Below are 17840 nucleotides of genomic sequence, written 5' to 3' on the forward strand. Positions count from 1 at the left end.
TTTCCTTCCTTACAGGAAATTTCTTCTGGCTTCCAAAACATCAAGCTCCTTGGCTTCTTTGAGCTTTCATTCTCAATCTCCTACCCTGAGATCTATTTTTGAACACTTTTAAAACGTTGATGTTTTCCAATGCCTCTTCCTTTGCCCACATCTCAGGCTTTAGCCATCTGGGCAAACTCAAGTTTATATCTATTTTCCATGTAATTTTATACAAATGTACTCTTTTTTTGCCTGCCTATTTGGATATTCATCCGATTTGTACATATATTAATATTTTCTTATTTTTTTACTGCTGAGTAGTATTCCATTGTATGGGTATACCACTATTTATGTGTATCTATTTACCTGCTAATGGATATTTGAGTTGTTTTTAGTTTTTGAGTAACACAGATAAAAGTAATGTGAGCATTCTAGTACAAATCTTTGTATAGAAATATGCTTTCATGTGTCTTGGGTGAATAATTAGGAGTGAAATGACTGGTTTGTATGGTAGATGTATATTTAGCCTTTTAAGAAATGGCCAACCTCTTTCCGCATTATGCCACTTTATATCCTCAGCAGCAGGGTATGAGTTCCAGTGACTCCACCTTCTGGCAACACTGGGTGTGGTCAGTCTTTTTAATTTTAGACATTCTAATAACTGTGCAGTGATATCACATGGTGGATTTATTTTGCATTTCTTTGATGTCAACTCCCAATGCAACTCTTACTTCAATCATCATTTACCTCCTGCCTAGACTATTATCGAAGCTAATTGTTCACTTTGTCTTCAGTTTGGTCTTCTGAAAATACATCTTCCACACTGACACTAATATACTTAAATTGAAATTACCCTATCACATCTCTACTTAAAATCAAGTTCATCAAGATGAGCTGCAAACTCTTCGACATAGTTTAAATAGCTTCCTGTGATCTGGCCCTCTTGCCAACATGCCCAGCACTGTCTATTATCACTCCTTTTGAAATTTAAACTCCAATAATTCAAACTAATTACAACGTCAGCCCACATAATCCGTATTTTTATACATTTTCTTTTCATATGACGCTTTTTGGCCTGGATCATCCTGCAACTGCTTCCACCCCTCCTATCTACACCCCCTCAACCAAAAAATGCCTTAGGGCTCAGTTAGTGCCTTATTTCTCTCCCTCCATACTGTCTCTCTTGGTGTTTACTGTATCCTACAGAATTTGCTTACTTGTGCAGCAGGTAAGTTATTCAAGGGTAGGAACTGTATGCATCTTCATTGATCCAGCACAGCATCTGATGCATAGTTGGTATTTAATAAGTGTGTCCTAGAAGAGCGAATCTTATCAAAGCAGGTAGTAAGGTTATTTTGCCAAGCCTTTCTTCTTTTCCTTTTAAATTTATATTTCACTGCTTTAAGTGTGATCTTTGGATATTGCTACTGCAGGTCAAGGACCAGATGCTTGTAATCTATTGAGATTGAATTTTTCAACTTTCTATAAGAAGTCTTCCTTTTTCTTTTGTGAATTATTTGTTTATAACACTTGCTTTTTCCATTGTGGCTTCCCAAATGGTTTTCTTTTTATAAGGAAAAATTAATACATATATAACTGACCTGCTATAATCACAAAATGCTTTAAAAGTATCAGAGAAAATATATTGGCTATATGAGAATACAAGTGAAAAAACAGCTATAGTTTCATTACATGCATTTTTGAGAAGTTTCTTCTCTGGTGATAATCTCTCTCTTACACCAGAGATGACAGGGAATGGGGAACAACTATGGGCAGGAGGAGGCAGAAGTTCCTCGTCTAATTTGAGATTCAAAATTCTGAACAACTGAACCTCATAAAGCTTGATTTCTTTTTAATGGTGATACCATAGAGATATATTAGAGAAGAAAGGAGAATGGTTCATGTCATTAATACCCAAAAGAAAAGTGAGAATAACTGCTTGGTGCATTTGACAGGAATATTCAGGAAGGCAAAAAGCAATGTGAGTCTAGAGTCAATTTGAAGGCCAAGGAGAAGATTTATAAGTGAGAAGATACCAGCCAACTGTGTCAAAGGGATTGAACTAGAAACCAGAAATGGAACAGAAGATCTTTCTGATTTCTGGACTGCAGAGTAGTAACAGTAACGGTAACAGTTAGTAGCTCTAGTAAAATTTGGAAAAATTAGACCTATTGGGGGAAGAACTTTCTGAATTGATGGAATGTTGGAGTTACAATAAACCTGAAACCTGTTTTTACCTATTTTCAAACTTACATGATTCTGTAACTTGACCATTGACTAACATTGATTCAGAGCACAGATCTTTTGGTTATTTGTTTTAATAGGCAGAATAAAAGTTGAGATAGCAGACTGATTATGGAAATTAGCATTTCCAAGGTGACCATTTATAAAAGTTGTTCTCCTAAGTTGTTGAATCATTTTATCCGTTTGTTACTCTGTACATTTACCAAGCATATTATTATCTTTAGAGTTTGTAGCATTAGCCAATTCAGCCTAGAGTTCTCAATGTCTTTATTTTTGCTTTTATTATTTTAAAATCCTAGATTTGGAGGTGCATATGCAGGTTTATTACATGAATATATTGCGTAAGAGTGAAGTATGGGCTTTTAGTGAACCCACTACCCAACAGGCAATTTTTAAACCTTCACCCCTCCTCCCCCCTCCCTGCTTTTGGAGTCTGCAGTGTCTATTGTTTCCATCTTCATGTCTATGTGTATCCATTGTTTAGCTTCTTGCCTTGTAAGTGAGAACAAGTGGTATTTGATTTTCTGTTTCTGGGTTATTTCACTTAGGATAATTACCTCCAACTCCACTCAGATTGCTGCAAAAAACATGATTTCCTTCTTTTTTATAGCTTCAGAGTATGCCATGGTGTATATATACCACATTTTCTTTTCTCAGTTATCTGTTGATGAATATTTGGGTTGTCTTTTTTTTTTCTTTTATAATGCATATCCATCTTTTCCTTCTTTCTCCAAATCTGTTATTCTATTACTGAAGAGAACTTAGTGGGGAGACGCTAGACTCATCAGACTCAGTAGCATCCTAAATTGTTACAAATCTCAAAACTGCTGCTAAAGAAACTTTACCAAAGCACAAGTCTTAGGATACCACATCCTTTCTTAAAACTCTTAGAGTTCTCTGTATCCCTATAGTTTTCAGGATAAAGTTGAAAGTCACTCGCTTAGCTCATATGCCCCCTTATACACTGGTTCTGTTATCTCTCAGCCCCTACTGATAATTTTCTGCCAACATTTATCCATGTAGGCTATGGATTCACTTGCAGTTACTAAAGCATTCCCAAAGTGTGTTCAGCAGAATGCTAGTATTACAGGAATGGAAGGATTTCTCTGATTAAAGAAATCTGGGAAATTCTGGGTTAAACAGTTAAACATTCTTCTTACTGAACAACTATACAGAGCTTCTAATATGCAAATGTGCATTGTGCCTCTTACACAGGAAAAACGTATGCAGCAGCACTCCAGTATAAAAAATTGCACAGCCAGTTTTTATCCCACATGAGGAATTTCTCTAGAGTTTCATGTTGGAAATGCAGTTGGAAAAGGATGTTATGCTCTCTGATGACTCCAGGCTTTCACACAATGATCACTACTCCAAAATGTCCATACATACTTTTCATCCAGCTAATTCCTCAACCAGTTTATACCTCAGGGCACTCCAGTGGAAACTCACCTCCCTGTTTGACTTAAGTGTCCCTCTTCTGAGATTGCTAGCCAGGTACACACATCCAGCAATTAGCTCTCTACCCTCTAAGCATTGACACTTGTCTTTCTCCCCATTTTGATACAAGTTCCTTCAAGGTAAGAACTTAGAACTTCATTTAGATCTTACACGGTACTTAGAAGTTGCTTGGCAGATATTTATTAAATGCAGAAATGAAAGACAGTACAAAGTTAAATTTAAATTTTCATGAAATGTCACATTGGCATTGGCAACATTAGTTAGGCCTATTTATATTAGCAGAAGTAACAAAGTTTCATTTCCAGATGTTGGTAATGCTGTAGTACACAGAGTTAGTGGAATTACATACTTAAATAGCAATAGCACTACACTCGGAACGAATAGATTTGGATTTCTGACTTGGTTGTGACATCTTTTATAAATATGTCTGTGACCACATAAAAGTTTGAGTATATATTTCACTTTCTCTAACATTGCAACAAAATACCTGCTATGTGATCAGACAAAACAATGTTTGTGAAAGTGTTTTAAAATGTCCCAGAACCATTAACATGCCATGTTACTATTGACCAATTATTTACTTGCATGCATACAAATGTTTGGCAATTTAAATGAGCAAAAAACTGATAACTATGTCCTACCACCCCTACAGATTTTACTGTGGGCAGCTTTAAAGGAAGCATCTTGGCAAAATAGGAAGAAAAGCACCCAACATTTTTCAAACACATTACAGGATATAATTTTGCAAGTTGTAAGACAGTTTTATGCTTTCAGATTAAGCTCTCAGTTTCAAAAGAAAATGACAGAGAACCATTTGGCTTTTCAATCAGTCATGTCTAACCCAAATCACCTACAATCTAGGCCAAAAAAATAACTATATCAATTTTTCACTGAACTTATGAGTAGCTAAAATTATAGACAGAATCTTCCTCTTGATCAGGTTCGTGTGTACTTTGGATTGCATGATTAAGCCCCATATTGCATTATTACTGTAAAAACTCACCTTGTTTTTGAATTCTTGACAGGGTGAATGATTTCCATTTCCCATCATTATAGTTTTGATTGCTGACAACAGAAGCCATTCCCGAACCCAGATCATAACTGACTTTTATGTGCCCATCAGTGAGCTCCACACTCATGAAGTCTCTCTGTTAACAGAGTAAACATACACCAGTGATTAGATACACAGAGAAATATATGAGTGTTCGCTTTTTTTGGCGGGGTTTATATTAGGATCTTGTGGCTAAATTGCTGAATATGTCGCTCTGTTACAGAACCCATTTTGAAAATAGAATTGGTATTCCTATTTTCTGAAATTTTGTGGCTGTGATACTATGATCCAAATGGTCACAAACACATTTCTAAGACATACTCTTTTATTACAGTAGTAAAATGTGAGTTCCTTTGAAAACATATTAAGTGAACCAAAAGGTACGTTCCCTGAAAGAATTCACTAAGAAATACTGACCAGAAAAAAACGAGGCCAAGGAATATTTAGAATCACCTTTTCAACTTATGTCTCTGAAAGAAGATAAAGGAAGCATTTTGATGCTGCATGGCTCCATGCTGGGAACAATTATTACTGGATGCATTGCTTAAAGGATTATGTGGAGAGTTGTACCAAAAATAAATAGTAATTAAATTGAATCTGTGATTACAGTTATTAATGAAAATATATAAGCACTATCTGTATCACCTATTCTTGGTTGTCAGATAGCCACCCCAGACTTCTAAAAAAATAATTGATAATTTTACCAATAACGGATAAAAGAAGCAAACACATTTTCAGTCACAGAAGATCTGCTATGCATATGATCTTTACCAGGTCTCGTGTGGCAAGATACATCAGGAGAGCACTCGACGAAAATGTCCTGAACTTGAACATGACAGTGGAGATGTTGGGGTACCAGCGAATAGGACGACTGACCAATGCATAACCTTCTCCATCAAATTGAATAGTCCCCTCACTATCTTCCACCTGAGGACTGAGAAGAGAGGCATTTCACATGAATCAGATCATGTCTCTTTGGTCTGTCGTTATTCAATGCACCATTGAATAGTGATGAGTTTGCAGGCTGTGGTAGGGCAGCAAGTATCCTAAATACATCTTCATTCCTTCCACATATCTCCACCTCTACTGCCACTGTGCTAGACTAAGTAAAAACCATCTTTCACCTTTCATTAGGAGTGCAATAACTAAGTCATTATTGTTTTTAGTGCTTTATATTTTGTAGAAGTACTTGGTAGTAGATAATTACATTGATGCTTAAGGGTGTCTTAGAGGTATTTGGGCAAAGTGGTGGGGTTTCTGGATGGGCTGAGAAGACATTATTACACTTCTCATATATAGAATCCTACTCTGAATTCTTGCCTTCTAACAAGTATTTCTGGAACAAATTAGATTCAGACAATGAAGGAGGCTTGTATTTTTTTTTGTACTTTTTTTTTATCTGTCTCCTTCACTAGAATGTAAATTTCATGAGATGATCTAAGAGATTATGGGCCAGGTCCTAGTCAGGCCCAAACTCAGCATTTAGCACATATAGTACAGTACTTGGATCCTAGAATCCAGTTGATGTTTGTGTGATGAAAAAGATTTTAGTATAGCAAATTGCCTCACAGAGAATACATGTTTAATCAATATTGGATGCATAATTAATGAATATCTAAGATAAGTCTTGTGAATACAACATTTAAAATACTTTTTCCAAACATGAGGCTATTTTTATGTATCTCTCTATCTACCTGTCTATCTGATGCTATAGCAGTTGTGGAGATATCTGCGGGAAAGAGTTATGGGTTGGGAGTGGCTAAACACAGAGCTGTAGATCAGTCGATTTCACTTAATTCATTAGCTATCACCTGGAGAAACAAAGTAAGTCTGGCTTTGGATTGGAGACTATGGGATGAGAAAAAATATGAGTCCTTCCAGGTATATTCTATAATGTTTTGACATAGAATAGAATAGAGTTATCCTATTCATTCTGAATATATTTACCAAAAGACCCCTACTCTTTTACAATTAATAAATGCTAAGCTTCTTAACTTGCCTTTTGTTTCTCTTTTGAAACTTGATGTCTGGTAAAGTTAGTACAAATTAATTATGCTATTTTGGAGCAACTATGTTCTTCTACATGTAACTCTAGTCAACAAGACCCAGGCGAATATTGGGTCTTAGTCTATTTAAAATATCATCATTTCAATGTTTAGCTAACTACATTTTACTTATAGCAACTTTTTTCCCTTGCTTTAATCTTAATGTGAATTTAGAAGTGTGAGAAAAGTAAGATACACTTTTAAAAATATCTTTGACAGATTACTCTTTCTAAAGCATAACAACAATTTTATCTCTTCTACTGACTATTGAATAAATGCAAATTTCTAAAATTGACATTCTAAGGTCTTCACAACATTTTCTCAGTCTACCTCTTTTAGCCTCCTCTTTTACATATTCTCCATAAAACCACTCTTGCTCTTTAGTAGGAATGATTGCTCTTTATGTTCAAATGTGATAAGTGTTTTCCTGAAAACAACAAATAAACAAACACCAGGAGTTCTATAAAAACTATTCTTACAAGTAACAGGGCTTCTGAGAAAATAGGATTGGGGCCAACCACTAAAAACTTATACAACTGGCATGGCGTGGTGGCTCATGCCTGTAACCCCAACACTTTGGGGGGTCGAAGTGTGTGGATCACAGGGTCAGAAGTTTGAGACCAGCCTGGCCAATATGGTGAAACCCTGTCTCTACTAAAAATAAAAAAAAAAACTAGCTTTTCTTCCCCTCCTGGTGATGTCTTTTCATGGCTGGGACTAGACTGTATTCATTCTAGTATCGGGAGGTTGGAAGTATCAATCTCTGCAACCTACAAAACACCCTATGAATATATAGGAGTACTATTATAATCATAAATTAGCATAATTCTTTATATGTTGAAAGCGCAAAATCTTTGCAGAATTGGTAATTAGTGATGTTATAGTCTCACATGACATGCACTGCTAAATGGATATTTAAATGCCTTAGATGTTTTTTTGATAATAAGCTTTTGAAAATCCTACTTAGAAATTTACCGAAGAAATGCTTAGGGAAAAGTTGGTGTTTGTTTGTGAGTAGCAGAATATTAATGTGGGTGTCAATGTCTTTCATGTATTGAAAGAATTTTACAGACAACCTTCCATGTTAGATGCTGTTGAAGATTATTGACAAAACCATTTTAAACAGTGAGTGGGTCGGGCTCACAAACTATCCTCAATTTCACGTTGACAAGTCCATGATGTCAAAAAGAAACAAAGAGTTAGAAGTTAAAACTTCTAGAGAGATAACATTTTGGGGCTACTTTCTTCTATGAAACTCTAGAGAGGTAGAGAAGGAAATGTAAAGTGTACTCTTTAGCAGGGAATTGGGTCCTAGAAGAAACATATGTATGTCCTTTATATTGAAAATAACACAAACTCCTTAGCACTTAATGGTTTTTGAGTTGCTGTTATGACATGTTAAATTTGCAGGTATTTAAAGTATGTTTTGTAGTTTTAATGTAATATAATAAAATTTCTTTAGGCTTGGGTGAAAAGAGGGCTCTAAGATTTTCATGCTGATAAATCCTCTACTTCTAGCTAAATGTTTTATATTCTCTGTTCATTTTTATATAAAAATGTTTATCCTTTACATATGCTTAATATGATAGGATGTTAAATACTTTCAAATTCCTATTTGTTCTACCCTCTATCTTATAATTGAGGACATGTATTAGGCACTTTCTTCCTGGACTATCTTGGCCCCTTGTTCTCCTCTCTTGAAGCAGAATCTTTAAATCCCATAGGTTTCCACCTGAAGCACTTGTAGGATCCTATGTGTCAACTGAAAAAATCCTGTAAGAGATAAAACCTGGGATAGGATCCTAATTTTTTTAAAAAACATAAATGGAGTGAATTCATGCTCAGCAAGGCCTGAAATTTAATCAGTTTTGGGAAAACTCTCTTTAAGAAAAAAGAAATTATAACAATAAGATACTCACAGACACAAAAAACCCCTTGGACATAAAGGGACATTGGAGTAGAAAGAGAATAATCTCTTAACTGATCATAGTCAAAATATCTTACCTTTGCAAATTTTATAAAAACATATGACTATGAAAATATACTGCTAGTATATCTCACAGGACCTTGGAAAATGCCTGCACAAATGCAGGCAGGGACTGGAAGATTCATTAGTTTTGTGGTAATTTCACCTCTGAGCATAATCATTTCAAACCTGCTCAATATCATGCACATGATAACAGAATATTATGCAATAAAATCGAAGTTTTTATTATGCACAGAACAGACCCTGGGGAGAGATCCCATCTCAACTAACCTGACAGTACATCCTTTGCAGTCACCTTCTTTTTCTCGGAAATTCCACAAACCTATAGGTTTGTTGTCAAAGTATGTTTCTCCCATGCAGCCGGTGAATGTAATCACACGTACGGCATCAGCCTTCTGCAGAAAGAAATACCGTATTTGTTAGAATTTGGAGTTTCACAAGTAATCTTGGTTTATCCATGGGAGTTATTATCAGCAGAAGCTAAATTGATCATTATCCATTCTTCCTGATATGTTGGCATTTGCACATATTCATCTTTCCATCGTATTATATCAATATCCTTAGCGCTACTCCAGGATGAGTCAACAACAGAAGAAAAGCTCAGCTATTTTATCAATGAATGTTGATTACTCTTTGCTCCAGCAGTTTTCCTCATTGGTAAATAAACACTTCCCAGCTTCTTACTTTAGGTGAGCTGCTGACCTCCACAATTTTATTCTTTTGTCTGTAATGTGGAATTGTTGTGAGAATACAATTAGATTATTTATGGCACCAATCTCAGTGCCTGAGATACAGAAGGAGTTTAATAAACACTAGTGCTCCTACATCATTTTTTGGGGGGGCAAATTTGGGCCACACATACACAATGATTTTCCCCCTGAAATCAGAAGAAAGAGTACATGCTGATGACATAGAAGAGATTTTTTAAAAGCACTTGTATAAATCACTCTATGATAGTGCTGCTCTAAATTTTTTAATTTCTCTTCACAGCCAAGAAGATTTTAAATTCAAGAGAATGAAGAAAAAGAAAGCAACTTTGTATGAAAAGAAATCATGTTGGCGTCATTTGTTGGTATATACAGCACCGGGCCTGGAGTCAAATAAAGAATCAATAAATAATCTGTTCAAATTCAATCCTGGTGTCATTTTCACAGGAAAGGTCTTAGGCTTGATGCATACAACAATCATGAAGAAAGGGAATGACCTGCTTCCTCCTAGAGAAGTTGGTTGTACATTTAAACAACCTTTTTTGGCATTGACATATTATAAACATTTTGGTAAGTGACAGGTCACATATATGATGGTGCTTTCATAAAATTATAATACTGTATTTTTACTGTATGTTGTTTATGTTTAGATACACACATACTAACCATTGAATTACAATTACCTACAGTAGTATTCAGTGGAGTAACATGCCGTAGCCTTGGAGCAGTAGGCTATACCATAGAGCCTAGGTGTATAGTAGGCTATACTATCTAGATTTGTGCGAGTACCGTATGCTCTACGATGTTTGAACATTGAGGAAATTGCCAAATTCCATCTTTCTCAGAACGTATTACTGTTATTGAGTGACACTGTCATGTTATATTCTGGTGCTTATAACTTTAAAAACTGTGCCAAAGTAAACCCATATTTACTCGAATTATCTGGAAAAAACAGTGCATTGACTCGTCTGGTTTTGAGAACACACATAAGAAGACACTTACTGAATAGTTAACATTTTGTAGCTATAGTTGTAGCTTAAATCCATCAACATGTACATCTTCCCACTGCTGTGACCACATGTTGCACAGCCACATAGAGAGACTGTTGGTCAGAGCCCCTGACTTGCATATCGGAGTGGTCCTTGCCATGCTCTACCATCATTCTGAACCTCTTAATTTTCTAGAGATTGATTTTCCTACTTACGAATTCTACTTGCTTTTTGCTTCTTCTTGAATCCTGAAAAGCTATATTTGAGAGATTTTCCTGCTTATTTGAATGCTCATCAGCAAGTTCATTTAGTTGTTTTCAGCTTTAGGTTCATATTCTGGTGTGGCAGGAGCCTTATAATTCTTGGCCAAAATGATTTCTTAAGGTTTTCTATAGATTTCATTTGTTCATGTTTTCTTTCTTTTTTCTGAGACTGACAGAATGCTGCTTTTGTGCCAATGATATTTGCATAATAATTATTAAGGTACAATTTAGGTGTGACTACCACATCTTAGCTATTTGCCATATGTTTTATACACATCATCTCACTATTCACTGCGGCACTGAAGCAAAATGTTGAGAATGAAGACTGTTGTGCCTATTAACCTGTGTTTAAAGCCCAGCTCTGCTAACTACTGTGTGACCACAGTCAAGACACTTAACACATCTCTTCTTCAGATTTCTTAACTATAGAATGAGGAGAATATTAGTATCCACCTTGCTATGCTGTGAATGTTTGTGTCCCTCCCAAAATTCATATGTTAAAATCCTACCCACCAAAGTGATGGTATTAGGAGACAGGGCATTTGAGAAGTGAGTTTTAGATGGGGCAGGGCCTTCATGAATTGAATTAGTCCCTTAAAAAATAGGTCCAAAGGAGCTTGTTCACTGCTTCTACTATGTGAGAACACAGCAAGAAGTCTCCTTCTATGAAAAACTGGCCCTCACTAAACACCAAATCTGCAAGTACCTTGATCTCAGACTTCTTAGCTTCAATAACTGAGAAATAAATGTTTGTTTATTTATGAACTACCCAGTTTCATGGTATTTTTCTTATAGCAATCTTAACAAACTAAGACCTACCTTTTAGGGTTGTTGTAAAAATTAAACAAGTTAATTCATGTAGATTACTTAGAACATTACCTAGCATATAGGAAGGGTTATAAGAATGTTAAAAAAGGTATTATTGCATCCTACAATACGCAAGCAAGGTAGGTATTTTTATCATTCTTTTCTAGTTGAGAAAACCAAAGTCCAAGGGTTTAAGTGGCTTGCCTAAGGTCATATTTTAGCAAGTGGGAGAGGAGAGGACTCAAATCCTGGATTTGATTTCGAAATTCATGGCTTTTTGTACTACTGTGTGCTATCCCTATAGTTATCTATCTGTGAAGGAGAGAAAGTCGATAATATGACTATATATTACTATGTACTATATACATTTATATAAAGCTCTAAGCAATGAGGATAACTTTAGCATGTGGTTTTGGCATCAATTCTCATACTTTAGAGTCACATCTCGTACTTAAAGCAAATAAAATAACCTCATTCTGTATGAAGGTTGAGTCCTCATAAATTTGAGGTCATCCTTGCTTTTCATATTTTCTGACTAATCTCATCCCAGGGTGATTCTGACAAGCCCAGGATTATCCATCATATTTGTTGTGCTCCTGCATCTCACCCACAGTGGTTTCCCAACACCTAATTCCATTTAATCAACACAAGCTTCTTTAAAAGACAGGCATTTTGCAATTTGAAATGAGCAAGGACTGTCATGAAGCAATTATGAATATTAAATGCATCACCCTATAAGAATAAAAGCAATCTGAAAACTTTAAAAACCAGATCATGTTTTGAAAGCTTATAGCTCCTGTGATATTTCCCAAACTGTTCATAAATCTTTTAATTAGATGTGAGTAGGAACTTTATAGCACTTCATATCTATAAATCATAAATTGATTCAGAAGATGAGGTATACTTAAAAAACACTTTGCTCTTGAGGCAACCAAAACAAGAATATACAAAAAACTGATGCCACAGATAAAGACAAAACAACAGCTGTTTAAGTAAATACACAGAGGCTTAAAAATATTGTGTTTCCAGGTTGAATATTCAAAGAAGAAAATTCTTACTCAAAATAAATTCATGTTTTCATAAACGCAAGTTAAGTAAAACATGGTCAAGTTTTACAGAGCTTTTTCATGCCTTCTCCTGAAGCAATCATGTCAGGAGTTGTCAAAAGATGAAATAGAATGGGAGGAGGATGAACACATTACCTTTAATTTCCCAGTCAGGCCACCAACAAACAGCATTGCATTTGCATCCACATCTAGAATAGTGTACCCTGGAGGAGACGTCGAATGGTATGTGCTGGGCATAATGCTGGCTTTGGGTCCATCCAGGGCTCTCACAGAAATAGTTCCATTTCTCCCAGTTCTTCAAGAGTACATGTTGAAATGAAGGGGAGGAACATACAGAAAATGAAATATGTGTCACATTTCTGGTAATTCCAGATTTAAAAGGTATATAAAATGCAGAGACTTGTTCTTAAGAATTTAGGAGAAAACTGGCTGTTTAGTTTCTAGCATTCCAAATTAATTATATGTCAAATCAATACTCAGAGTCTGATTTTGGCTGAACACTTATATCAGTTTCAACCAGAACCAGTGTGCACCATATCCTGATTCTGTGTGTGTGTGTGCATTGACATGAAATGACACAGCAGCAGTTAACTGATGGAATTGCTGTTGGTTAAGTGGAAAGACTTTTTTTCTATGGCTTATATAATAATTTACTATTTACCAACACATACAATTTACACAAGTTTATATTGCTTTATTCAGCATTTTGTCTAACTTAATTTAGCAATGGACCCCAAATGAGCCACCTTCTATATCATAAGCTTTACAATTTTTCCTAAAATTCTTTTTAATATGTTAGATCGCCGTTTGTTGAAGTAGTCTTCCTGAAATGGCATAAATTTTATTGTTTGGCACAGCATCTTAACGTATGTAGTACAATATCCACCTTTCAGATTTCAGTGTACAAATTGCATAGAAATTCACTTTTAAATTCAATTAACAGGATTTTAAAGTTATTACCATTTTATTTCATTTTATTTTTAAAGTGATTGATTTCCATGAGCTGTTAAATATGAAAATCTGGTCTCTCTTTTGAGACGAGCAGTCATAACAAAACTTCCGTGTCATATTTCTCTCCCTGCTGTCTCATTTTGGTAATCTTTTTATCTTTGAGGATTCAGTGTTAAGTAAAATACATGATAACAAAAGAATGAATTTATCAAATAAGGTTCACCTTCTTTAACAGAATGTATATTTTCTGAAGGAAGAACTGTACTTGATGAGTATAAATGTCCTTAAACCCGATTAAGTACTTAATTCCCTTAACACCACCAAACGTGAAAACACTCTGCCACTCTCTCTCTCACATGCACACACACTTTTGCTGAAAAACTTGCTTAAAAAGAACTAAAAATATTGCTTCTCATTTTTTTTTTCTACTTTTATTTTTTTCTAAGAGATGAAGTCTTGCTATGCTGCCCAGGCTGCACTGCAGTGGTAATTCACAAGCACAATCATCATGCACCACAGTCTCTAATTCCTGGGCTGAAGCGATCCTCCTGTCTCGGTCTCCCAAGTAGCTGAGACTATGGGCACATGGCATTGCACATGGCTCCTTCTTCCAAGCTTTTTATTATGGAAAAATTTAAGTATATATAAACAGAATAAAACTCTATGTTTTCATCACCCAGATTCAACAATTACCAGTTAAGTCTTCTCTATCTCTAATCAGCTTCATGTCTAGCCCTAGGCCCTTCACCATACCTCTCAACTGTTAGCTGCTTTGGGCTTAACAGGGAGTTGAGAATTGGGAGAACCAGAAGAGAAAATGAGAGAGAAGTGCTAAAGACAGGGATAGTTCTGTATGTAATCTACATGCTGCTAGACGTTGATAATTGCATTAAACCTCCAAAGATACAATAACGGAATCAATTCTTGATTACTTCCCATTTTAAGTAGGGTGGACCCTGATATGCTACATACGAATTTCAGCATTTGATACTATTTGTACCTATGGTGGCTATGTAGACTGAAAGAGAAGTTGTGTACACCAAAGACAGGCAATAATGGCAGCTCTTATGCTCTGGCTTCTACTTCCTAAGAATGAGTGGCAGTACTTTTCTCAAGCGAGATAGGAAGACTAAAACAGGTATACTCCCAAATTCCTACCAGACATAAGATGAAGGGGTCAGAAATGGAATGATTCCTCTGGCCAATACCAGGATCTGTCAGTTCCTAACAAGTAGGACAAAGATACCCACTCCTAGACATGTATACATATAATATGTAAAATTCATATACATGTGTCTACATACATACACAGCTGCCTTATTGAAATGGAAATAGAAGTTTTCTTATAAACTGGGAAACTATTTCAAAATTCTGTCATTTAATTATCTTAATCTTTATTAAGTTGGTTACCTTGATGCTACGATACGGTACCAATAGGAGTCATCAATAGTCAAATCTGGGTACTCTACGCGTCCAACTCCAGATCCAACATCCCAGAGGAAACTGACTTTGCCTTTACGCATTTCTATAGCCAGAAAGTCAATCTAGTTCAGAGAAATACAAAAACAAGAGATATCAGCTATAAAGCACTTTTAAAGAGGAGACCAGCAGAGTGTTTTTCAATAAGTGCCATTTGCAGACATGTGAAATATTTAGAAGCTTCATGATAGTATTTGTCAAATAGTATTATTTATTATTATATATTACTAAAATAATATTTTATTTTTGTAACCTTAAGGCAAAAAACAATTCATAATGCTCAGGCATGTTTGTTAATTTTACCAATTCTAGTTAGGTCTAATTTTGAGACAAAAGCCTTTCTCACTCTGGTACTTGTGGTAAAGATGAAAGCAAATATTTAAATTTAGACTTCATTGTTATTTTCACCAAGGATATTGTCATTTTTCAGAGGGCAATTATGATTTTATTTCCCAAATTGACCCAGAATTCCTTACCCAAATGGCAAATATTGACTTATGCCATGACAGATTTTTTTAAGAAGTCTTATTCATTTTGGAAGATCCCCATGCATGCAAAGTCAAATAGTTCAAATGGAAGAAATTAGAACTTTATAGATGGGCTTTTATAGACATAATCTGTGTTATTTCAATTTGGGTCATAAATTCAACACGAGTTTGAAGAGTTTTCTCTGGTAAAAAAAATAGTACACACTTTGCTATTTTCATTGCATTAACAGGAGAGTTTGTTGTAATTTAGTTTGAACAGTAAATAAGAGAAATAAATAAAAAGTAAATAAAATAGCTTTATTTTTATTAGCCTTTCTTCTTAAATCACTGAACCTAAAAATATAATTTAAAAGAAATGCTGATATATTGACAAATGAAAGTAAATGTGAATAAATACTGTAGTTTTCTTCCTCTCATTTGACTTATAACTTAATTTGACAATTCACAATTTTGTGAGGTAAGATGCTGAAGTTTTCAAATCTGAAAGCCTACATTAGACAATTTGGGGACCATGTTATTGGATTCTATACATTTTCCCTGATATCAGGATTAACCTCCAGCTATACACATACAGCAGCCTAATGAAAAGTTCAATATTAGACTTACAAATTTGGCACTTCCAAGATAAAAAAGGAGGTTGTCAGCAACAGCTGTCTTTACGTTGACAACAATATTATTATAACTTCCTTTCTTGATTTCTGGCCTGTATGTTCGAATGCAGTCACCTCCTGAAGACACAGATACTTTGATCTTTAAGAAAAACAAGGTACGAAGAACTAAGAGTAAATATCTCAGAAAGTTGGAAGTAGCTTCTGAACAATCACAAAGCCATCATCGTTTTTTTCTTTGAAGTTATTTTCCTATCATCAAATAGCATCATTAAACACCCATATGCAGACACCATTATACTCATTAATGAGGGCACAGAAGAGCAGTTTTCCAGTAGAATTTTGACAATGAGTTGTACACAGTTCCAAGTCAGGTAAGCATACTATTTTTTGAAGCATGCAACTAACAAATTTCTACTGTTATACCTTTCTCCATTGTGAATATGGGAACATTTTAGAAAGGTGATTTTACATGGAGCTAATGAGAATGATCTTTATTAAGGCTGTTTAATAAAATTTTACCATTGAAATTTCAGTGGTTTTGGTATCACTTAAACTAAGAAACTATTTTTCTTTCAGTTTTCAAGAGGAAATTACTTACTCTCCCATGCTCTTACAGTTGAAAGAGGACAAATAGATTTTGTTCTAGATGTTCTAACAATAAGAAGAATATTAATCCTTCCACTCAGAATGTACATTTCAGAATAAATTATACCTTTTTATGAAGTTGCCAGAAAATGAAATAGAAATAATTTCCAATGGCTATCACTACTAATGTATTTAATAGCTCCCTTTTCTTTTGAATAACACCTTAAAAATTACTATAAATTGCTAAAAAAGGAATTCCTATATGAATAGAGTAACACTGTTCACACCAATTTTTACTTACATGTAGAAAGCCTTCCTTCAATTGTATATAACACTGGTTGATTATTTGATTTAATTTCCATTGGGTCAGATGGAAAATCACCATCCAAGGGTTACTTTCAGGATAGCAAAATAGTGGGTTGGACTCAAAGGGAATCTGTAACTTTGCTCATTGATAGCATTCCGGAAGGAGGCAGGGAGAGGGGAAGATGTAAAACCTCTCTTTGCCATTTGTTCAAATGCCCTCTTGGCCTCCACTAGCAGTGAATTTCCATTTTTTCATTCTTCTAGCATTTTGTGCTACTCATGTAATTTGCACATTTGGAAGAAAACCAACCAGCGTTATTATTACCCCCATGGAAGGGCTGTGCCGGCTCCCAACAACATAGCTTAGAAACCAAAACAGCCTCCATATGATCATGACATCGGGAGGTGTCTCCAAGAGTCTCATTTGTGTTTGAGTATGGGCAGAACTGTGGCCCTTCTCCAAGGGTCATGAAAGTATACTGCAATTGGTTGTATTCAAAAGAAAAGGCTAAGGAGGGATTTTTGCAATAGGCAAATTCATACAGATTTGAGAACTTCTGGGGATACAGAAGATCTGTTACATCTCCTACAGACCTGCATAAGTCATTTATTTGTTTATTGTTGTTGCCTCATTTGATCTACTAATCAGATTGTATCTCCACAAAGAGGAAACTGTGTTCTGCAGAGAAACAAGGGCTGTTTCCTCCACCACCTGGAGGAGGGTGACTTCTGGGGGCCTGAGTGTGGTGCCCTGGGGCTGGACATTTCAGGAAGCGTACTGCTTAAACCACTTTCTTGTTCTTCCCTTCCCCAAAAAGTGGGG

The 17840-nt window shown here is 35.4% G+C and overlaps 1 protein-coding gene across 7 annotated transcripts in view; it reads right to left on the reverse strand.

The window, feature by feature from the left end:
• The window catches only part of LAMA2 (laminin subunit alpha 2), a 625652-nt gene that overhangs the window by 46754 nt on the left and 561058 nt on the right, over positions 1-17840 (reverse strand). For all 7 annotated transcript variants that reach the window (XM_074397494.1, XM_074397493.1, XM_074397490.1 and 4 more), the window contains 6 exons: positions 16122-16265; positions 14959-15092; positions 12733-12892; positions 9035-9159; positions 5504-5666; positions 4685-4829 (listed from right to left, as the gene is read on the reverse strand). In XM_074397494.1, the coding sequence (XP_074253595.1) occupies positions 4685-4829; positions 5504-5666; positions 9035-9159; positions 12733-12892; positions 14959-15092; positions 16122-16265 (871 nt within the window). The remainder of the gene's footprint in view (positions 1-4684; positions 4830-5503; positions 5667-9034; positions 9160-12732; positions 12893-14958; positions 15093-16121; positions 16266-17840) is intronic.

The sequence above is a fragment of the Saimiri boliviensis genome, chromosome 4 (assembly GCF_048565385.1).
Source record: "Saimiri boliviensis isolate mSaiBol1 chromosome 4, mSaiBol1.pri, whole genome shotgun sequence".
NCBI lineage: Eukaryota > Metazoa > Chordata > Mammalia > Primates > Cebidae > Saimiri > Saimiri boliviensis.